At 52.7% G+C, this 21,629-nt stretch overlaps 8 protein-coding genes across 8 annotated transcripts; 4 read left to right on the top strand and 4 right to left on the bottom strand.

The window, feature by feature from the left end:
• The first annotated feature begins 783 nt into the window (after positions 1–783).
• On the top strand, positions 784–3,715 carry K489DRAFT_152399 (uncharacterized protein). The gene is made up of 5 exons (XM_033599232.1): positions 784–1,081; positions 1,141–1,467; positions 1,528–1,942; positions 1,998–2,561; positions 2,608–3,715. The coding sequence occupies exons 1-5, from the start codon at positions 887–889 to the stop codon at positions 3,600–3,602; spliced, it is 2,496 nt and encodes an 831-aa protein (XP_033462283.1). The 5' UTR covers positions 784–886; the 3' UTR covers positions 3,603–3,715.
• K489DRAFT_377796 (uncharacterized protein) lies at positions 3,572–6,627 on the bottom strand. The gene has a single exon (XM_033604244.1). The coding sequence runs from the start codon at positions 6,187–6,189 to the stop codon at positions 3,829–3,831; it is 2,361 nt and encodes a 786-aa protein (XP_033462282.1). The 5' UTR covers positions 6,190–6,627; the 3' UTR covers positions 3,572–3,828.
• A 1,393-nt stretch (positions 6,628–8,020) lies between these two features.
• On the top strand, positions 8,021–9,805 carry K489DRAFT_152380 (uncharacterized protein). Its single transcript, XM_033599231.1, has one exon. It carries the CDS (start codon positions 8,122–8,124, stop codon positions 9,625–9,627), a length of 1,506 nt encoding a protein of 501 aa, XP_033462281.1. The 5' UTR covers positions 8,021–8,121; the 3' UTR covers positions 9,628–9,805.
• A 686-nt stretch (positions 9,806–10,491) lies between these two features.
• Positions 10,492–12,351, top strand: K489DRAFT_313719 (uncharacterized protein; the record flags this gene model as incomplete). Its single annotated transcript, XM_033600961.1, has 2 exons — positions 10,492–11,685; positions 11,827–12,351. Coding segments are annotated over 2 exons (1,719 nt in total), but the record flags the coding sequence as incomplete, so codon positions are not given.
• A 252-nt stretch (positions 12,352–12,603) lies between these two features.
• On the bottom strand, positions 12,604–15,583 carry K489DRAFT_377793 (putative ABC transporter). The gene is made up of 2 exons (XM_033604243.1): positions 13,209–15,583; positions 12,604–13,150 (listed from the first exon to the last, which is right to left on the bottom strand). The coding sequence occupies exons 1-2, from the start codon at positions 15,394–15,396 to the stop codon at positions 12,861–12,863; spliced, it is 2,478 nt and encodes an 825-aa protein (XP_033462279.1). The 5' UTR covers positions 15,397–15,583; the 3' UTR covers positions 12,604–12,860.
• Positions 15,584–16,244: 661 nt separating this feature from the next.
• On the top strand, positions 16,245–18,607 carry K489DRAFT_377790 (uncharacterized protein). Its single transcript, XM_033604242.1, has 3 exons — positions 16,245–16,574; positions 16,662–16,763; positions 17,248–18,607. The coding sequence occupies exons 1-3, from the start codon at positions 16,557–16,559 to the stop codon at positions 18,418–18,420; spliced, it is 1,293 nt and encodes a 430-aa protein (XP_033462278.1). The 5' UTR covers positions 16,245–16,556; the 3' UTR covers positions 18,421–18,607.
• A 567-nt stretch (positions 18,608–19,174) lies between these two features.
• Positions 19,175–20,303, bottom strand: K489DRAFT_315452 (guanine nucleotide-binding protein subunit beta-like protein; the record flags this gene model as incomplete). Its single annotated transcript, XM_033601093.1, has 2 exons — positions 19,175–19,600; positions 19,779–20,303. 2 exons carry the CDS (start codon positions 20,301–20,303, stop codon positions 19,175–19,177), a joined length of 951 nt encoding a protein of 316 aa, XP_033462277.1.
• Positions 20,304–21,357: 1,054 nt separating this feature from the next.
• Positions 21,358–21,534, bottom strand: K489DRAFT_295602 (zf-U1-domain-containing protein; the record flags this gene model as incomplete). The annotated part of the gene is made up of 1 exon (XM_033600298.1): positions 21,358–21,534. A coding segment is annotated over one exon (177 nt), but the record flags the coding sequence as incomplete, so codon positions are not given.
• Positions 21,535–21,629: the final 95 nt, after the last annotated feature.

Genomic DNA, 21,629 nt, shown 5'->3' with positions numbered 1-21,629 from the left:
GTGGCATGCCTTGACTTTTTGTGGTCCTCAACCAGAGCTTACACAATCCCATCGATCATACACGCGCGCAGTAGCATCTGACTTGGCTTACGTATTTTCCATCTATGCATGGAGCCTGTCGCGTATCTCATAACCGTCTCAACCTCATGTTAAGGTTGGCACATCTATACAGTGGCCGGTGTTTCAACGACATCTGTACGATGTCAATCAAGTTCCAGCCCTGCGATCAAACGCGCATTGTTGACCCAGGATCAGGTCCGAATTTCTTCCTACCTGGTCTGCGGCTCCACCTTTGTGCTTCCCTGTGCCTCACAGTTGGCTGTAACCGCGTAATACCTCGTGGCGTGGTACCAGCCTCTAACATAGCTATAGATTCGGCGAAGACCCTGCATCCGCTTTACGTGCGACGCTTGGCAATCTGTCGTATAGGAATCAAGATGCAAAAGGTCAGAGATGGAAGATCATGACAAATTGTTCTGCTGCGAGCTGGTCGGGCTTCGCTGCTCAGAAACGGAGACAAAGCGCTTCGCGGAGGTAAGACTTAAGTTGTTATGAGACCGCGGCATGAGCACTAGCACGCTTTCGAAAGAAAAGGTCTTGCTTGTCTGGCAACACCAACATAGGAGGCGGACTAGAGATTGTTGATGTTGCACAAGTTTATAAACTACACTGCACGACCGAAGCCTACAGTGTGTCTTGAGAGACCTCGATGCTTTGTTGCACTGCTGCTGATACCAGATCCATAGCAGCGGTTTGCATATACCGAGCCTCATACAAAGATCCCGATCGATCCTGTTGCATGATGGAGGGCGGTGTGCAGCCCACGCCTAGGTGCCGACATTCCTCGTGATGCAAGATCGATGTTGTGCCATCTCGAGTCTATGAAATGGCGGAAACCCGCAGACAGTCTTTCGAACTGCACGGACTGCTTCGGTCTCGCAACAAATCTCGATCTCAAATGGAATCTCAAAGTCGTCTGTGCTCGGATCCGCGGCCTGTTGCATCTTCGACCAGAGTGAAGAAGAAGAAGTCGTCTCGTCAGCAATTGTCGTGCAATAAATGCAGGGAACGGAAAGTCCGGGTATGGACAGTATGATATTCGCGGACATCCACTGGTCGTGAAAGCTGACATTTCGGCAGTGCGACAGAACACAGCCTTGTTCGGCGTGCTGTGCTCGAGGTCATCCTCGGGATTGCGTATTCGAATGTGAAGGAGAATTCATGCCCATCTCGCAAGGCGATGAGATCCGGCGGCTTCGGAAAGAGAGTGAGAAACTCAAAGCCATCATTCGACAGGCAAACTTGCCATTACCGGGAGGGAAACGAATGTCCGACAAGTCTCTGAGCTCGAGCAATACCTATGGAATATTTGAGCAGACTTCCTTTCCTCAACACAAACCCCGGGCCGTCGAACGAATCGATAATCTGTACTTCGGAAGCCCTAGTATTGCTATAATCGTCGCCGATGTGAGTCAACAAACATCATGATGTGAAATGGAATATCATGCTGATTGTTGATGCGAACAGTACGCAAAACATCAAGCCGGTGAATCATTGACTCACACTACACCGCGCGGACGGGACGCATTCGCGCCATCCGATGGCGCTACAGCCTACCCATTTCCAATCTTGGAAGAAAGCTCGGCTTCAGAAATGACCGTACGGTTGCTAAAGGATCACGACCTAGTGTATAAATATCTAGCCACCTTCCAGACTCACGCTCATTCCTGCTATTTCCCAAATCTGCCCAACGACAGCTCGCGCTCCGAGTTCCAACGCTTCCTGGCTGATGCAGAGGCTAACGCTATCAAGCATCCGGATATGCTCGCTGTCATCTTCGCCACGATGGCTGTGGGCCTTCAGGTAGGCGTCTGGAGTGAGTGCGGCGGACAGTGGAATTCCGCATCTGTGTACAAGGCTAGAATGTGTGGTGACGTTTACAGTGAGCACTCTACCGAGCCCCAAATGACTACAAATACTAATCGGAGTGTAATCAGTGGCCGCGGCAATGCAAGCGCTACGCCTCGGCTCATTCATGAACACACCAACATTGCTTGCCGTACAAGCTCTTGTTATCATCGGTCCTTACTTGATCAACAGCGGTCGTCTACTGGACGCATGGACGCTATTCGGCACCACTATTAGAGTAGCGCAATCGATCGGGCTACATCGTGATCCACAAATACTAGATCCGATTCCCGACCCTGAGGAATGTATGATCAGAAAATCAACGTGGTGGTGGATGCTCCACATGGATCAGCAATATTCTGCGACTCTCGGTCGACCTCTTGGGATATCTGGCATCGGCGACTGTCCTTCACCAGATACCATGGTCGCTAGTCCCGTGGAGCTGAGACTTGGTGAGTTCACTCACCATTTCACTATCCTGGCGCGGCAGATCCTATCGAGCGATGGTCTTATCAGCACTTCAAAGATCGACGACTTCACAGACAAGCTCCTTACTTTATGGGATACGATGCCAGAAGTGCTACGATTCCATCCCTTCTGGCTGAGACAAGGGGCTGTTCTACCAGATTGGCCGCTGGGTATTGTATCCGTTAGTAAGTGATCGGTAGTCATATAGCGAGCCTCGCTGACAGTGCCAAGCTCTTTTTGTTAAAGTTCAATCCTTCCTGTGCCTTCTCAATCGAAAGCGAGTGGAGAGATCGCAAGCAGGGAACAGCGAGACTTATTCTCACGTACACAAGACGAAAAGAGAAGCGTACGCAGAGGCGCCTGCGAATCCTCGTGCAAAGAGCTTGTGTCAAGACCTGCCGTTCGGGCATCACTCCCAGCGAGGACGGACTCTGGTCATCGAAGCCTCAACCAGTATTCTGTTATCGTTCATATTCCTCCATCGCCACTATCCTGCTGCCATCTTCTGCTGGACAATGTGCCAACAAGCCTTCAATGCATGCATGATCCTGCTGCTGGATGCAAACGAATTTGGTATCTTGGGTCATGAACAGATAATTCTCGAGGTCCAAGGAGTGTTTCTTGGTTTACAACATCACAAAGTTCATCGAATTGCAGAACTAGCTTCTATGCGCATCAGCCAGGGACTTCAACACATCGCCGCTATCAAATCTCAACTGGGACTTCAAGAAAACGAGGCTTTTCCAGGACAATACCTGTCAGTCAACATAGCACATGAGATGCCTGCGCCCGCCTTTAGTGAGCCGGTCATGAATGCTCATGCCAGCATGATTCTTCTTGAAGATCTCGGTTCTCAATCATATGCGCCCGCTGCCTTTCGACCTCTCAATTGGACAAGATCCGAGAATAAATACAACTTGCAGAGCTCAGCTTCCACCGCAGACTTTCCTGGTGCTCTACCAATGGCGAATCTCGCAATGGATCTGGATCCGTCGCTGGCTGCGACAGCGGCAATGTCCATGACTGACGTCCGGCCCGATGCAAGATCAAGTCTAGAAGGCGCAGCGGTACCATCATACATGACTGATCGGGGATACCCCATCCCTTCCCGAAATGAGACGGTAGCAATGATGGGCAACATTGTCCAAACACAGGTGAAAGCTGCTCGTTCAAAATGCAGCAATGGAATTGTTTGGGACTGTACAGGTTTTCAAGACATGCAGTGATAGAACATATGATTGTAACAAGTAAAGCATGCCTGCCTCTCGCAATGAAACTTCCTTCGCAGCATTCTTGCACACGCTGCCATGACCTACGATACAGCAAGGGAATGATTGCACCACGCCAGTACCATGTTCGAAGAGTTGGCTATTACAGCATCACTCAAGCTTGATCCGGCTACAAGCTAGTGAATCCAACGCTCGCTCGTAGGGGCGCAAGCTTACAGTGCTGTCAATCACTCATACGCGTGTCATCGTCATCGTCATCGTCATCGTCATCTAAAACAATGGGATTGCCACTTCCGATCCCGCTGCCACCAAACGCCACGATGCCTCCGCCGGCTCGTGGAGAAATCAACATGTTCTTCATCATTGGATCCACCTGCATATCGTCGTCCTCATCCTCAGAGGATTCATCAACGCCCTCCACACCGACTCCTATTCCATTCCCGCTTTCAACGATAGACTTTTCTACGGGAGCAGCGCTTGCTGCAGATGTGCCGGCATCAGCGCTCTTCCCACCAACCTTCCTCGCATCAAGCACCTTCAACGCCTTCTGCCACGCGCGTACTTGTTTCGTATCATTCCGCAGAGGATCCCACTCGCCTACGAATTTCCCGTTGATCTCTTGCAGCACGAGCTGTTCAATTCGGGAGTCCGCCCAGAACCAGGCGTTGCGGGCGAGGGTCTGCTGAGGGTCAATTCCATCATCTCCAGGGAATGAGATCGGAAGGATGCGTGGATCGTTGCGGGCGCCGTAAGCTCGAGCTGCAAGGGTTGACACAAGTCCCGAGGATAGCGAGGTGGCAGCCGGAACTGGCGAGGGTATCGAAGTGGTGATAGTCGGAGCATTAACGGCTTGGAAGGCGACTGCGGGAATCAGAGGCGGTGGGAGGGTCTTTGCGGGAACGAACCAGGTCTGAAGGGTGGTATATTCGTGGCATCGGCCGAGAAGTCGTGTGTAGGGCACTTCAAGACGAAGTTTTGGGTTAGCAGTGTCTAGAGTGTGGTACCAGCTGCCGTAGCCAGCTAGACCAATAGGTAAATCGACGCCTGGTCGAGCTAGGGACGTCTTCCCGCTCATGTCAAAGCTATTGCTCAAATCTTGGGTGAAAGCTTTTCCTTGAACATGAAGACAGGTAGTATATGGATGGTCTTCATCGTAATCGTCATCAGTAGACTCATCGAGGTTAACAAACTCGAGACGAATAGAGGTCACAATCATGATGTCAATGACACGACTTCTTGTGTTCTCCGGCTTGGCCGCAAGTGCAGGTTTAGAAAGCAAAGGATTTGCCATTTCAGCCTTTGGCAGAAGTCGGACTGCGTCTCCAACAAGAATTAATTCTGGGCCTAGAAAGAGGCCTTCTGCAAACACGGTAGCTGTTGGCCATACGCCTTTGAACGCAAACCGAGATAGCAGGGAGAAACTACTTGCGGTGGCAAGCGCATATTGGATAGTCGGGTGCCATGACTCCTCGTTGACACCGCGTAGACACTCTTGCCAGAGGAAGAATGGCCGAATTGCATGAAGGGGCACATGCGTGTGCTGGATATTTGGCGGCTTCTTGGGTCCTTCGCGTTGTACAGAAGAGAGCGGATGAATGCGAAAGCCTGAATAGCTAAGACTTTGTTCTTCATTGGACGACATCTCTTTCAGATCTGCTGGAGATAGCTCCTGTACGGGGAATTGGGTTACGACTCCTGCCTCCCAGCGAGGTACTTCGGACCAAATACCAGGGTCTCGCCCTACAAGGCAGCGGAATGTGTTTGCATGGGAATCCCATTCGATGCGATCGTCTGTTCGGGCGAATAGCACGACTTCGCCTTCGCGAGGAATGTAAGATGGCAGTTTCTTGTTAGACGCAATAGCCGCATTCAACATCTCGTGCGTGGCTCGCCAGTCGGGGGACATGACATCCCGTATTAGAGTGACAGGGCATCCTTCAGAGCCAGCTTGCTGCAGCTTATCTAGGAGTGATCTGTAGAGATCTTGCGTTTCATTGTCATCAATTTGTAGTAATCGGCCATTCGGAGGATCGCTTGAACCACATCGTCCCTCGGGCAGACCAGCGAACGCAGCACCACTCGGCCGCATGCCATTGAAAGGATTCGGAGATATAATCTGAGGAGGATTCCTCGTGCTGTTGCCATTGGAATCTTTGGCGGATTTCGCACTTGTCGTTCGAGGTTGGCCAGCGACATTCTTGACAGCCGGATTGGATTTACTCTTAGTGCGAGAAGAGCCGACGACACATAATTTGCATGGACATCCGATCGGACCTCCAAACTCTTGCAAGTGCTTGAAATGTGGGTATAATTCATTGACTGACCTGAACACGCCACGCGGATGACCATAAAGGTAGCGATCAACATGCTTGCTATCGCCCCGTTGCTTCTCCCAGCCTCCGTATCCGCCTGGAAGCCGAGCTAGACGATATGTGCCTGGCCGTAGGCTACGGTCTTTCGCCCATACCTCGCCGAGCTTGTCGCAATAATATGAATCGTTCTGTACCATGGCCGGAAGGGTCGGCGTGGCTCCTGTGCCATCTGTAGCGTCACTGATCGGTAGGATCTGGACGTTGGAAGCCATAGCGGAGAGATTGGGAGAATTGATGGGGCCGAACCAGCTGTTTCTGGAGATCCGGCTGATGCCAAGTTGATGGCGACAACGCCGCTCTGTTCGGACTGGACAGTTGGTAGCGATGCAAAGAAGATGGTAGATTTGAAGAAAGTTGAGAAAGTGGTCAAACGTCGTGACGATTTTCGTGAGAACCAGCGAGTAGTCGTGCTGACCGCCCGGAACACTCTTGACGAAATTCCAAGTGAAGTGCTCGTTTACAGACAGGTTGACAGAGTTCCTCAAGCATTTGTTTTAATGTAGATGCTGGCTCACTGAAGCAGCGAAATTGGACGCCATTCACTTTCACCGTGGTTGTGTTGCAAACCAAGTTCCCTTGTGTGTGAAACTATAATGCACAGGCGGCCATTGTCTGCATAATAATTACGGTGAACGTGCGATCGACTGGCATGAGTGGAAGCGGTATACTATTCATTTCCAAGGTCGTTAACATTCTACAGTAGGTGAAGCGTCCGTCGCAACTATTGGCACAAACAAAATACAATCTCGTGCGAGAAATATCACCTATCATGAGATGGGGTGCGCTAGAATGCAGGAACATCGCAATGGGACTTTCTGCAACAACTCTACTCCTGGAATGGATAAGCAAACTGTGCATATATCGAGCCCCCACCTGATCTACCATAAAGCGCGTATGTCCTGTGCGCCGAGCGAAAGCTCGTCTGCATAATTACGTAAGCATATTCAGCGTCACCTGGCACCTGAACACGACCTCGGAAGCTTCCAGCCACGATTCGAGTATCGATTGAGGCACAACGGTCCACACCCGGGCAGTCTCATCTTTGTTAGTACCATTACGGTTCGAACGAGATCACACCGAGAATCCGGCGTGCCCTAATGGATTTGCTATTCGCATGAAAAGATTGCGCTTGGAAAACATTGAAGCTCGATCCAAGTCTGCTCCAGCACCCGATGCTGTCAAAACTTTCGCCGCGTACCCTTAAAGGTCAGGAAAATATCCGCAGTCTGGCAGGTTCACTCCGCGAACGACCACAATATAAAATCTAGCATCAGGATTGGAATCCGGCAGCCATGACAGATATTCCGGACGCGTGTGTGTCGCGTAGGTACCGTCTCAACTATCATGCTTGACGCCCGCCATTCAGTGCCGTGGTTCTGTCATCTTCCACCAAGTTAAGGTACGCGTCAAATTGAGCGCCACATCTTCACGACCGAACATTACAGTAGCACGTAGTTCACGTATCCAATGCTGGCGATCGTCATCATGTGAGCAACCTACTTAGGATTGCCATCGGTACACTTCATGCGAGCGCCAGCGCGCACTGCGAAACCCGTTCTGCATGAGCAGGCACGTCGTCCTCACTTCAACGTTCGTTCCCAGCAACGGCATGTTTCATCTCACGATAGCCTGCTTTCCAGCAAACACTCGAATTCATACGGTCGAGCAGCGACCGGTCCAGTTTGTAGCGAAGATCGACGAGATCCGCTCCATCAAATGCTTTCAACGTCAAAGCATACAAGATCTGCAAGCTGGGGACTGCAGCAACGTCGGCACCGCATCCTCGCCCTGAACATCAACTTTGGACTTCACCGTCCCTCGCCTTCATCATGCTCGCCAGCTGGCGCCTCTACCCGTAGCCTATTGCGTTCATGTCTGTCGTTTCCTTTACCAGCCCTTAGTTGGCGCCGCGGCGCGTCGGACCAGCCAGGCATGCCGTGACTCCCAATTCCCATATACTAAGGGTAGTCATAGCTGGGTCGCGAGACATTCGTCAACTTTCGGAACCTCATTGCTCTCGTCTTGTCTACGTGTGTGTGATAATTAGGCCATCGAAGACTGGCACAGAGCTGGTAAGCTCTCGTTGATCGAACTCACAATACACTAGCGAATCGTTCCCGGCTTTCTTCAAGCACTCTTCAATCATGACAGCACCACACCAACCAAACCAGGATGAAGCATTTGCGCCGAAGCAGAGCTTCGATTTTGGTCTTCCGAGTGCCACGCCGTCCGCGGCCACCAGGGAAGTGCGGCAATTCTCGCTACCATCCAGTGTTCGATTGCAAACCATTATCGAAACATCAACATATGCGCCACAGATTCCAGAGAAGAGCGCCCTCCGGAATAGTGTGGGTCAGGCTTCTATTGTGACTTTGCTGATGCAACATCAAGAGCATCAGCATCATCAACAACATATGTTGAAGACTGCATCGGCCCCTGCATCACCACGATTATTCCCAAGAGCGCCCAGAGCCAGCAGTGATTCCGCAAGCACTCGTACTGTTGCGCCACCGGCATATTCCTGGATGCCTGATGTCCGCGCGATGTCCAGCTATGGCAATTCAAGTACACACTCGGGCTCAATTTCGGGATCTGTGCTGCAGAATGAGAAGTTGGCCGAGACCTTGCGACAGGCCGACGATGAGGCGCGCCACTCACGCCATCGCAACGGCAGGAGAAAGCTCTGGCTGATGGCGCTCATTGCCATCGCAGTCCTGCTCATCGCTGGGCTAGCCGTGGGGTTGGGTGTCGGACTGACCGCTGTTATGAAACGCGGGCAACAGCAGGCAGATCTTGCAGCCACTTCCAAGGATCTCAACTCGTCCTCGTCTGGAGGCGGGGACAGTGCCGACCAAAAATTTCCCCTTGGTCGCTATCGAATCACCACTTCGTTGAAGCATCGGAACACAGCCTGTACTTCCGATGCTTCAACCTGGACATGCTACGCTGATGCCGGCAACAGTTCGAGCAGCCCCGTGGTATTCGACTGGATCATCTCAGCAACAGCGCCAAGCTTTGCTACCTCTCATTCAGGCATTACAGCAAATGGTGGTATTCCCGCGAACCTCTCGATTAGCAGTAATCCTAGTACTGGAAACGATGCATTCCAGCAAAACATGGTCTTCACCAAGCAATCTCTAATCTACATCTCTCCCACGACGAGCGATTCACCTTCAACATCTACTTCCATTTCGAACCTTACTTTTGCGAATGCCACTGGACCCAGATACACTTTCAATTTTGTTATGACTAAACTCTCCACCATCAGCCTTAATAACAATAGCATTCCCACAACAGTTCGAACACTTGCGAATCGCGATGGCGCGACTCCTCCCTCAGCCTCATCTTCTGCTTCTCCTCAATCAACATCACAGTGTAGCCCTACTCTCAATATGGCTACTACAACGTTCACAGCGGTCCTGTATCTATCTCAACCTCAAGAGTCAGGAGTACCTTCGGAAACTACTCGAGATTCGTCAGATGCTTTAACAAAGCTGCCTACGTGGCCCTATGCTGTGGAAATTTTGCAGAGCAGGGAATCCAGTGGCAGTGACGCCAATTCATGTGCCGCGAGTGTTTCAACGCGCGACAGCCATCAAGACGTTAATAGTAGCAACGGCAAATGCACTTGCTCATGGCGGAACTTCTAGGGCTTCATCCGCAGCAGATCGAAAGCCACTTGGATTCAGGATCTAACAATGCCTCTTGCAGATGTTGAAATGCAAACCTGGCCCTTAATCTATCGGGCACTTTCCTATTCGGGTTCTGGATCGATGATCGACGATGGATATGAAAAAGACTACTTGGGTAGTATGATATATGACTTTTGGATGATACAGCGAAGGGTCAGACTCCACAAGGCGTTCACATTGGACTTTCCAGTCAAGATGTCTTTCTTTTTCGTGCTCTTTTTGCTTCCTGTGGTGTCATTTTTTCGTTTGTGGTTGTTTCTTTAACGATATCATCAAATACTTCCCCTGTCTGCTTTGGTGTCACTTCCACGGCCTCATATCTCTTGTCGGTTTTTTAGCCACCAGGCCTCTCGAGACCCATGGCGTTCTGCAGGGGTTCGGCTCGATAGAGGGTAGTGTACTAGTTCTCCTCTCATTTCGAACATTGAGATATCTAGTAGGCCATCACAGAGTGGAATTCTTTTCCGTGTAGTCTCATCGGAGAAAAGGCTCTGGGCGGGGAGGTTTGTCATCACGTCATCTATGCCCACGTGACTTGCTGCACCGCTCCTCCTGTGCTTGCTCATCTCGTGTCTCCGGCGGACGACAACTCCCTGCAACACATGAGTGACTACTGCATACTCTACCATTCAGCACATTTCGAGGATTCGCATCGCAATGGCTTCCGAAGAGCCCTCGCCGCAAACCAAACGCAAGGTAGGTCTCTCATGTATTGAGCCACAGCAACTCCACGCAGTCGAATCCGGGCTTTCGTCGCGTTGAACGCGATCGCCACGCGCACGAAGGCTGACATCCGACAAATAGACTGGGCGGCCAACCAAGTACGACTGGTCAGACAAAGAAGAGATATGTCGCAAGCTATATATCGATGAGCAGAAGAATACAAGTGAAATCATTCAGTACTTTGTGGAGCATTTCAACACTGATCCATCGGAACTGCCATGTCGTAAAGGCTTCCATCGCCAATTTCAGGCATGGGGATTTCCCAGCCGCGGCAAGACTTGGGATGGAGACCAAGCCAATGCCGCGAGCGCGCGGATCCGTGAATTATGGGAGCAGAATGTCAATCAGAAGGACATCAAGTCCATGATGGACGAGGAGGGTTGGGAACTGTCCACATACGATTTCACCAAGTTGTGGAGGAAGAACAACCTGCGATTGCGCAACGAGCACGGATACAAAGCTCCTTCGGCTGATGGCAAGAAGCGGAAGCGACCCAGCGCGGCCATCGAAGACGCCATGGCCGAACAATTGGTTGAGACTCCTTCTCGTCCGGAGCCGATCTCTGCACCAATGGATGCAGAAGAAGCTGCGGCTCGCGCCCAGCGGCTTTTCGAAATTCAAGTTGAGAGTGATCAAAGACTTCAGGCTCGCAAGCGTCGTCGCCGGATTCGGGGCTACGGCCATCTCCCGCCTGACGCGGCCGGTACAGCACCTCGCTATGCGTCGGAAACGAGTCTGGATGAGTGCAAAGCCTACCTGAGTCTCGACAACGAAACTTATGTTCAGATTCGCAAGGAGTTCACCGCAATTTGCGAGGAACATGGCATTTTGAAGAAGACAGAGTGCGCGGAGGGCGTGTGGGAAGATAGTAAACGCCAGCTCATCGATGGTAATGCTCATCTCAGTGCAGTGATGCACCCGCTTCAGCCTGAACTCGATAAGAAAAATGTCGCACTTGAGTGTCTTGCCGCTGATGTCACCAAACGCATGCGCGTTACCGGGCGTGCCATCACAATTGCCGATGCCAACAACATTCTTGATCTCAACCCGACTGAAAGTAAAGCTGTTCGTCGGGCCTTCTACGAGATTCTCGCTGCCGATAAATTCGAGTCCCGTTTAGTAAGCGGAGAGGACCACTGGAACGAACTCCGTCAGCAGTGGTATCAAACTTCAGAAAAGTTGCAGCAAGTCGTTGCAGCAAACGACCCGAACAAAATGCGCGCTGTCGACCTTCTCGGCCGGGACACGATGAAGCGTTTCCGCGAGGATCGGAATTCGCGTGGCGAGCGAATCGTCGTGCAACAAAATGCCGAATACGGACCCGGGCCCGGGCCCGCTTGGGCCGTCAAAGCGCCGCGCTCCAAGAGGAAGCCCAACCTCACAGTCCCTGCTCTAGCACAAGTCACGACCGACGACCTGAACGCAGACCAGCAGCACCTCGAACCTCCGACCGCTCCCATGGACCCTAGCCTTCTGACAGACCCGCAAATCCTGGGCGGCACCGACGATGATCTCGACAACAAAATCCCACATTCCCTGATGGCCCAGCTCGCGCAAGCCAGCAGCCAACTCAGCTTCGATCTCGATCCCGCGCTCGCGGGCTCAGGTCCCTTCGCAACCAGCGTGCCCGACCCAACCATGCCCACAACCACTATCGCACCCACCGGTCCACCCATTACAGCATACTTCCGTCTCGCGCCGACATCTCAACTGTCCACCGTCCATCCGCGCATGTGGCTGGGCAAGCTCTCCACGCCCTCCGTGCACGCTCTGCACGCCGCGGCGTTGAGCAAACTCCCGACGGCCCGCGTGGCCAAGGTGCAGGGTTTGGTGAAGAATGAAGATGGCAGTGAGGACTGTTGGTTGGTGGAGTCGGTGGATGAATTACTTGCGTATCTCGCTGAGGCGGGCGAGAAGGTCAGCTTTCAGGTCGTGTTGGAGGATGGAGTGTTTGTTTGAGAGGTCCATGTTCTCGTCATGGCGGTGATCGATACCAGACGGCGCAGGTGCCTGGTCATTTTCAATTGGGTCTCGGAGGAGACGATGTCCTGGGTAGTATCCTGGCAAGGCTCTCGAAGGCGGGAGATATGAGGCACCATCAGACAATATATCGCCGAGCGAAATATATGATTCCAAAATTGTCATCATTTGTGTTTCGAATATCGACGTGAATGACCAGAAGCGACAACAACCGAGTGAAAAGAGTTGCGGCGTGAAGTCTTGAGAAAACGAGTAGTACATGTATCTGATGATATCAATACCAAGGGTCCTTATTCATAAAGTCCGGACATAAGTATATAAAATCTTGGCTCGCCAGTCACGTCATATACAGATCAAATTCGTGAAGTAAAATGCCACAACGAGGGCGAATTTGACATTCATCGCCTTCGCACGACATCTCCTCTCCCCTGAGAAGCCTATCATTCATTCACACACACCTCGACCTCTCAAAAGATCCTCTCTTCCTCTCAAGTCTGGTACTCCGGGGCCGCCAACTCGACTTTCTCTTCCTTCTTGTCACCACCGCTGACCCAAACCTTGCCGAGCTCAGCCTCGATATCCTTACGGCGCTGGGTCCAGGTGTCGACCTGTGCGAGCTTACTCTTTAGCTCGGCGATTTCCTGGGCGACGCTGTCCTTTTCGCTGGCGGTACCGATGCGTACGAACTCGTAGCCGTTGGCTTCGGCGCCGAGGCCCAGCGTGAGGGTGTAGTTGTGGTAGCGTTTGAGCGAGGCGCGAGTGGAGATGGTGATGAGAGCTAAGGACACAATTGGTTAGCTGACGATTCGAGGCACAGGGGGGTGTTGTTGACTTACTGATGCCTTTGGCTTTGGCGGTCTCGTAGAGGATACCCTCGACGTCAGACGACACGGCGGAAGTGCCTTCATCGATGAAGGCGTATCGAGGCTCGTGGTATAACAGACGAGCGATACCCATACGCTGCTTCTCGCCACCAGAGAGGACATCCTTCCACATCTTTCGCGTGTCCCAGCCACCTTCACGCTCGGGGATGTAGCCAAGTTTGCTCTGCTCCAAAATGGCTTGGAGTTCGCTCTCGCGGCGTCCGGCGTCTTTCATGTCCATTTCGGTGTGGGGGTAGATGACCTGGTCACGCAGCGTGCCTGGGCTCAGGTACACTCGCTGCGGGAGGAACATGATACCATCTTGGCCAGTAGTCCTCGGGCGGGATGTCAGACCGCGGTAGGTGGGCCAGAGACCTGCGACAATACGGGCGACGGCGGATTTACCAGCACCATTAGGACCTGTAATGAGGAGGTGCTCGCCAGGGCTAACAACGAAGGACAGGTTGTCGATAAGCTCCTCACCACCCATTGGGAATGGCGCAGGTGCGACGATTGGAACGTCTTCTAATCGGACACCGTCGTAGCCTTTGTGAAGTGTTCCGGTAACATCGGCCTGGCTGAAAAGCTCGGGGTACTGACCATTACGAGGCGCCGGGTAGTGATTGGCGTGGACGCGGTGGAGTGTACTGAGCAAGTGGAAGACACGGCTAGTGTGGCCAGCAAGCTCAGAGAGATCCTTGATAGAGTACATCATGCGGCTTCCGGCATCGGCAAGGTTCAACATGAGTCGCTTGTTGGTAATGAATTGTTTCGTGCGGTCTCCACTTCGGTCGTGGTTAGGCCGGTCGTCAAGATCGGCATCCGCGCGGCGAGAGGAGCTGGGCTCCGGCGCCAGGCCCATGCCGGGCAGGAAAACAGGAACAGCAGTTACGACGTAGCCAAATGCGGACCACGTGTACTTGAGGACGAAATCCTCGAGCATGTTGTAACCCACGCGTACTCGGTAGATACCTTCCATCCATCTTCGCAGAGACTTGAAGCCTTGGTCGAGGAGAACGTGCTCGGTCGGGCCACCAGCGTAGAATGCAACTTCCTCGGCGTTGGCGATCAGACGAGCGTGTAGGGCACGGAATTCACCTTCTTTGCGAGCCTCGGCAGCCTTCAGCTTGCCAAAGGGCGGGCTGACCTTTCTGAGCAGAGTAGCGGTGGCGAAGTAGTTCGCCAACAAAGTACCTAGTGCTAGCGGACCCAGTGACACCCATAGTTGGTAGTTGAATGTGGCCACATCCACCAAAGGTTTACCCAGACTCGAGTAGAGAGCTGCAGCTTCGTCACAGAAAAGGGTCAGATCCTGGGTGATGAATTGATCGGCTCCTTGCCCAATGCTACCGTCCAAAGTGTGCATCTTGTAGTATGCCATGGTTGGGCTGAGGTACAGATCGTGGATATATCTTGTAAGGCGGGTTCGGAAAGCAATGCTGATCTTGGCTTGCAAGAACTTGATCATGGCGTTTGTGTAACTGCCAACCGCACCAACCGATAGCCATTTCGTCAAGCCGAGCAGGAAAGCACGACCATTACCAGCGACAAGATCCCGGACAATCTCACCATCTAGCCGTGCTGTGACCAGAGAGAGATATGTGCGCAAAAGCAGGAAAATGGCATGTGTTGCGAGCAGACCAGACTCTTTGCATCCCAATCTGGGGATAGCAATCTTCATAATGCTCATGAATTGATGGAGAAAGGCAATGTTGAGACCAGGCTTGATGTTTGGCGGTGGTGCTCCATATTCGGAGCCCTTGGCACCTCGTTCTTTGAAAGGTTGGAGAAAGAGGCGTCGGTGAGCGTCAAAGGTTGTTGGTTTTGTCGGGTGAATAGTGACACGACTGGCTTTGTCTTTATATGGCACGTATAGCGTCCTTGCACCATCCTTCCGCTTCACACCACTATTCCTCCGAACCAGACGTTTTCCCAAGTCCGCCTCCTTCTGCCGAGCGCGATAGATTCTGTAGCCGCCATATCCACCTGCGATTATCGTCAAGGATAAGGCGAGTGTCGCAATGAGCTGGTTGGTCTGCTTGCTCAGCGGACTGCGATTCTGAAGAGCCTGTAGGCGAGCTATGATACGTTCGTAGAATTGGTCGAGAAGTTGTGAGAAGCGATCCGTGGGCTTCTCACGTAGTGTAGATTGGTTCGCCATGGCGACGGCGGAGATGGAGAGGGTATCACCGCGGCACGCAGGTTCCTTCGCCGCGCATCTGGACCGCGTCGGGATAGGGTAATCGTCGCTTCGAGTCCTCACCGAGAGGTTTGTTGTCGTGAAGGATGAAGGTATGCATGCACCACAGCTCAGTCGAGAGAGGAACTATTGCGCCAAGGAGACATGTGATAGCGGTCTTGTCCTAGCTTATTACTGGCGTCGCTCTGGCTGGCTGGGGTAACGACGTCCGCTCTGGATTAATGACCTAGGAAACGGCCGAGGATGCTTTTCTTAGGACGTTTCTGTCTAGGGTTGGGTTTATGTTCCATGTGATCAACCCTAAGCTGTCCCTCGAAATCTACCTCCTCGTGGACTGCAAGAGAAGATGCAATTGCGTATAGTGAATCTGAACTGCGCTCATATGGATACTCGACCATTAATGTGCTGAAATCACATGTGTTTGGACCCATAAACCTTACATATCAGCAGATTCCGCGCAAGTTCATCATTCCGAGGTTGAGGAACAGGGTGCTGTAAGGACGATACAGCATGACCGCGTACTTTGACGATCTTCACGTTGCTGACGTCGAGAACGCTCGCAAGATATCAGGCGAGCACGATATGCTATTTTCGTAAACTGCTTCATAATCTCGCCCGGCCTCTACAACTGCATTCCTGATTGCGGAGCATCAAGAAGATGTTGAATGATACGTGACGGGGGTAGCCAACAACGTTCCAGCTTCCCGACAATGCCGCAGATGGGCGCAGCAGCAGCGATGGGGCTTAGTCATGTCTTGGCAAGTATATAAACCGGGGAACTACAGCTTAAACCAATACATCACCCATCAGCATCGTGTGTGCAAGTGAGGTTCAAGAGGAGAATTCATGTTATTTTCAATCAGGCGTTGGGACAAAGACCGTTGATGCTGTAGCAGACGATTGCACATGTCAACGACGAAGAATAGGACCTCGAATCGCGCAACGACGGGTGTACATGGTTGAGTCTGCGCAACCGTCACCGTCACCGTCTTTCGTACGCTTTACCTTGCAAACCACATCAGTCGACCACAATCTTTGATAGTCCGCGCAAACGCTACTCGATATCGCGACCGTTACGTTATCTTCGGTCCGCTGGTGGCTAGCAGATCTATTCCAACAACATGACGAACACTTTGGTCGTATGTTCTTGCCGCCGGCGTTGCTCAAACTCACGCTGCCCAGACATGATTTTGGGACCAAGTAAGCTGACTTGATTGCATCGAAAGGGCGATGTTTACGCCAAAATCATCGAAGAGGTCATCGCGACCTCAACGACCGACTTCGAGGAAAGCGGAGTAGGACAGACGACATTGTCGGAGATGCAACAGGTTCGTAATGCCCTTCTCTCGTTCATCCATCCCTCCCAGTCTTGCACGATGTTTCCGCCACTCAGAAGCACTGTGCCTGGTCGATCACTCATCTCCGATCACTCTCGAAAGCGGGCAGATCGCCCAGCGTTGCGATTGAACAAATCGAGACCGCAGTGAAAGAGCTATTGTCTCCAAATCGAAAATGAGAAGACTGCGAGCCATTCCAGTATCCTGGCGGTGCGCACACGCTGTGCGTGGATCGAAGGGGCTGGCGGGGCAAGGGAAACCTGGAGAATCTGGGCGTCCGCTGCTTTTGGATGACCAGATTTATACCCCCATGACTCCTCCCTTTTTCCCGCTAAACCCCGCTCAGCACATCGATCACGTGCACGTTCATGCCCAAGATCTCGGAAGCACAATGTCATTACTATCGCGTCTAACAAATGTTGCCCACCGCATACATGCACCTCCTCGGAAGTTATGCTTACACACATCGTTATAGGAATGGCAAGCCAAGTTGAGTGCGCGTGGCGTTGCACAAATGCCCTGGGACCCCAAGCCGATTCCTGTGCAGCCGAATCCACCTCCACAGCTGCCACCTACTGTTGCCAACGATGTCCCACCTGCTTCATTCCCGACCTATGACCAAGCCACGAATGAAGGCATTCGAATAAAGCCGGAACCAGGCACGGAACAGCAGTTCCATGGCCTGCCGACTGGTGCATACCCATCTGGTGGTGTTCCCTCCACTCAAGGTGGTCTTGCACGAGCTCAACAGCTTGTGCAACAGCAGTATGCAAATGCGATGCCTCGGGGCGGCCTCGCGCTACCAGGCGCTCAGCAACCTCAGCAGCCACAGCAGAGGCCGCCTGGTATGCCGCCTGCGAATGGAGCTGCCTTGCCCGCCGGCAGCCTAGCGCAGCAACAGTTCCAGCAACAGCAGCAACATGCCATGCAGCGTCAGCAGCAAGCTTTGCAGCAGCAGCAACAAAAACCTCCCACTCAGCCACAGCAGCAGCAGCCGCAGCAATACCAACAGCAGCAACAGGGGCCGCGTCCACCTCAGCCCCAGCAACAGCCACAAGCACCGCAGCAGCCGGCACAGCCTCCGATCAAGGTTGAGAACAGCATTCCAAACTACAATCAAACCGACGGTACTGCAGATGATGATCTCGCCCAATGGCGTGCCATGCTTGCAGAGCGACGTGCCCTCGGCGCCGAGCAGGTCCGTCAAGCCGATCGAATGATGTACGACCAAGTCATGGAAATGACCGCCCAGCTCGAGAGCGGTCTCATGGTCCCCCTCTCAGAGCAGCCATCGACTCGCCGCAAGCAACGACGCGCCGGCAACAAGCAATCTGCCAGAACTTCCTCCCCACCCATCGCATCATCCTCTCGCCTCCCGTCTCAACTCGACGGTCTCGATGACGACGACGATGCCAAGGGTGGCGATGATGACGAAAACGCCATCAACTCGGACCTCGACGATTCCGACGACGAAGGCCAAGGTAACATCGGCGAGGACGAAGACGACGAGGGCGACGCCATCCTGTGCACCTACGACAAAGTCCAGCGCGTCAAGAACAAGTGGAAGTGCACGCTCAAAGACGGTGTCATGATCGTCGACGGTAAGGACTGGGTCTTCCACAAGGCCACGGGAGAGTTCGAATGGTGAAGGAAGCCGGACTTGGTAGTTATCGTGTTTTTTCTCCATACTCTGGATGAGACGTTTGTGTTTAACGAAATGTTGAAATTTCGTAAAATTGCTTTGCTCGACCAGACTGAGAATCTGATCAGGTTTGGGAAGATACGAGGGATTCAGTCGGCAGAGAGGGAGTGGGTCAAGGTTTGATTTGACGGAGATTGTACAAAGAAATTATTTTTCATTCGAGTTTTTCAGGTCGAGGCGTTCACTCTCCCATCCGTTCAGGCCTTGCCTTGATTTTCTTCTACTTTATAGATTTGAGGTGAGAAGCTCGTCATTCCACACAGACCCGAACACAATGGCCACACCTTGATGGGACATGATTTGGAAACCGTTTAGAGTCGTTGGCGCTGTGCCTTGATCGGTCTTCCACATAGCTTTAGAGGTGAGGGTCGCGTAGATGCTCGGGCAAGCACCGGCGAGTAGGGCAAATCCACGTTCTTCTAGTGGATCGAATATAGTAGCGTCACAGGTACGCATTTCAGGAACGGATAAGCAAGGAAAGTAAAGTTAAAGAGAAATCATTTCATGTGCTATCTCAAGGCACGTGCACCGCAACGACCTTTCATCGGATGATGTTCAATCCAGTCCCGCTCTGTGCTAGAACGCACGTCGTCGGAGCTGTTCATTCAGAGCACCCTCGTATCGCGCATCATCGTGCAAAAGATACAGTTTTTTCGTCACCCGTGCTATAACTCGCTCCATGAAGCTGCTGAGCAATCACTTAGATGCGAGCCATGACACCCCAGGCGCGAATCTTGTTGTCGGTGTAACCAGCGAACAGAGTCTGTCCGTCAGCGGACCAGGCGAGGGAGACACACTCCGGCTCGCGGGCCTTGCCACCACCCTCGAGGAACTCAGGGCGGAGCTCGTCAACCTTGCTCTTCTTCTCGAGGTCGAAGATGACAATCTCCTTGGCGGTGGCAGCGCAAAGCCAGTAACGGTTGGGCGAGAAAACGAGAGCGTGGATCTCGTCACCGGCGCTGAGGGAATACAAGTGCTTGGACTCGTTCAAGTCCCAGAGCATGGTGGTGCCATCCTTGCCACCGGAAGCGCAGAGGGATCCGTCGGGAGAGATGGTGACAGTGTTGATGTAGCCGGTGTGACCGATGTGGTCAGTCTGGATGCGGCAGGTGGCCAGTTCCCAAACCTTCAAGTACGAGTGTTAGCACATGATTTTCAGAAGATGCACAGACCAAGCGAGCGGAATTGGGAAGGATTGTCAGTACGCCTGTGGAGGCAAAGTGTGTCTCATTGCCCGTAGGCTCTGAAGTAGCAAATACTTTGTAAAGCATCATGCAACTGGACCAAGAGAGAATGTAGCTTACCTTGACGAACTTGTCCCAGCCAGCGGAGACGATGACGGGGTTCTGGGGGTTGGGAGAGAAACGGACGCAAGAAACCCACTCAGTGTGGCCCTTGTCGGTGATGGTGTACTTGCAGTCACCGAGGGTGTTCCACAGCTTGATGGTGCGGTCACGGGAGCCGGAAACGATCTGACGGTTGTCGGCGGAGAAGGAGACGGAGAGGACATCGTTGGTGTGGCCGACGAAGCGACGGGTGGTCTGACCGGTAGAGAGCTCCCACAGTCGGAGAGTCTTGTCCCAGGAAGAGGAAAGAGCGTAAGCACCGTCGGAAGAGATCACACAGTCGGAGACGATGTGAGAGTGTCCGTGGAGAGAGCGCTTGGGGTAACCGTAGCTCTGGTCGTCACGGGTGAGGTTCCAGATGATTAGGGTCTTGTCGCGAGAACCGGACAAGAGCATGTTGGGGTTCTCGAGGGATGTAGCCAAGCTGGTGACCCAGCCGGAGTGGCCCTCGAGGGTACCGCGGAGAACGAGCTGCTCAGACATTTTGATTGTGAAGTGAGTGACAATTGATGTTTGATATTGGGGCAGATGTTGTCAGGATCGTCAAAAAAGTTGTCGCTGGATGTAGTGGTGTGAGGAAATTCGGATGCCAAGATTTGCGGCTCTTTCACGCTAGTGGTCAAACTCTCCCAAACAAACGAAAGTCACGTGAGTGCCTGCTCTTCACGACTTTGTCAGACTTTGTCAGAGTGCGATTATAGGTGCTGACAAGCAGCATCCCAATGACAGCATATTTTGTATGCTCATCAGAAGGGTGCTTTTGCCCAAGTTGCTCATAATCCCTGGGCAAGCTGCCGCACGGCTGCCAGTCCGACGAGACGAAATCTCATGTTTGTCGAGCATCGAGTGACAGTCTTTCCATGTTTCTTTCGTATGAAGGATGTTCTCGCGAGCCATGCACACAGATCGCGAGCATGATGCGCCGGCTAAGCATTGCGGCAGAGTGTAGTGAGCTGACTGAAAATGGAGCTTTGCAGCAGGGCTCACAACGGCAGGCCCACCCACCGCGGATCCCTGACTCTGCACTTGCTAAACTGTGAACATCCAATGCAGCCATACACTCTCACTGCCCGTGTTGATCTTGCCTCGGGCCTGGAGGTGCTCCGGGTGGTCCTCGTATGCCCATCCCGGGTGGCGGAGAAAAATGATGACCTCCCGGACCACCTGTATTTTGGAACTGAGCAGGCGGCATGTGTGGTGGCGGGAAACTGCCGGGTGGAGGGAATGGGAGATTGTTAGGCGGCGAGCCGGCTCCTGGGGGCATGCCATTTGGTGGGAAGGGTGGCATCCCAGCAGGATTGAAGCCTGGTGGGAAGCCGTTCGGAGGCATGGGAAATCCTGGTGGAAGTGGTGGCATGCCTCTTCCTCCAGGCATTTGTGGTGGAAAGCCAGGAGGCATTGGTGGCATCCCAGGAGGCATTCCCGGAGGCATCGCGCCTCCCATGCCTGGCATTGGTGGAGGAAAGCCAGGTATACCTCCCTGAGGTGGGAATCCAGGCGCGCTCATTCCGGCTGGTGTTGGCATGCTCTGACCCTCAGCAGCATAGCTGCTCGTGATACTGTCGATGACTGACTGCGCCTTTTCGTGGCCGATTTGCTGGTAGTAGTCGACGACATTGCGAAGATGATTACGACCGCTGTTGTGCGCTTTACGCACACTCATGGAATCGTGAGTGAGGTAGACATCGCAATAGTCGCAGAAGAATTTCGGCATGATGGCGATTGTGATGATGTTTGCGATAGAAAAGAGGCTCTTGGAAATTAAATCTGGAGCTCTCTAACACAACTACATGGGTCGGCAAGCTAAAA

The sequence above is a fragment of the Dissoconium aciculare genome, assembly GCF_010015565.1.
Source record: "Dissoconium aciculare CBS 342.82 unplaced genomic scaffold K489scaffold_3, whole genome shotgun sequence".
In the NCBI taxonomy this organism is placed as follows: domain Eukaryota; kingdom Fungi; phylum Ascomycota; class Dothideomycetes; order Mycosphaerellales; family Dissoconiaceae; genus Dissoconium; species Dissoconium aciculare.
The sequence above is the reverse complement of the archived record's forward strand: the minus strand, read 5'-3'. Positions and strand labels throughout refer to the sequence as shown.

What these genes read in the sequence shown, in the direction of transcription:
- K489DRAFT_152399 (XM_033599232.1), top strand. Translation starts at nt 887, where the DNA reads ATGGCGGAAACCCGCAGACAGTCTTTCGAACTGCACGGACTGCTTCGG. An exon ending in GCAGGGAACGGAAAGTCCGG is followed by an intron (nt 1,082 to 1,140) that starts GTATGGACAGTA and finishes ACATTTCGGCAG; the next exon opens with TGCGACAGAACACAGCCTTG. An exon ending in GCTGGGTATTGTATCCGTTA is followed by an intron (nt 2,562 to 2,607) that starts GTAAGTGATCGG and finishes GACAGTGCCAAG; the next exon opens with CTCTTTTTGTTAAAGTTCAA.
- K489DRAFT_377796 (XM_033604244.1), bottom strand. Translation starts at nt 6,189, where the DNA reads ATGGCTTCCAACGTCCAGATCCTACCGATCAGTGACGCTACAGATGGC.
- K489DRAFT_152380 (XM_033599231.1), top strand. Translation starts at nt 8,122, where the DNA reads ATGACAGCACCACACCAACCAAACCAGGATGAAGCATTTGCGCCGAAG.
- K489DRAFT_377793 (XM_033604243.1), bottom strand. Translation starts at nt 15,396, where the DNA reads ATGGCGAACCAATCTACACTACGTGAGAAGCCCACGGATCGCTTCTCA. An exon ending in CGCCAAAGCCAAAGGCATCA is followed by an intron (nt 13,151 to 13,208) that starts GTAAGTCAACAA and finishes TTGTGTCCTTAG; the next exon opens with CTCTCATCACCATCTCCACT.
- K489DRAFT_377790 (XM_033604242.1), top strand. An exon ending in CATTGTCGGAGATGCAACAG is followed by an intron (nt 16,764 to 17,247) that starts GTTCGTAATGCC and finishes ACATCGTTATAG; the next exon opens with GAATGGCAAGCCAAGTTGAG.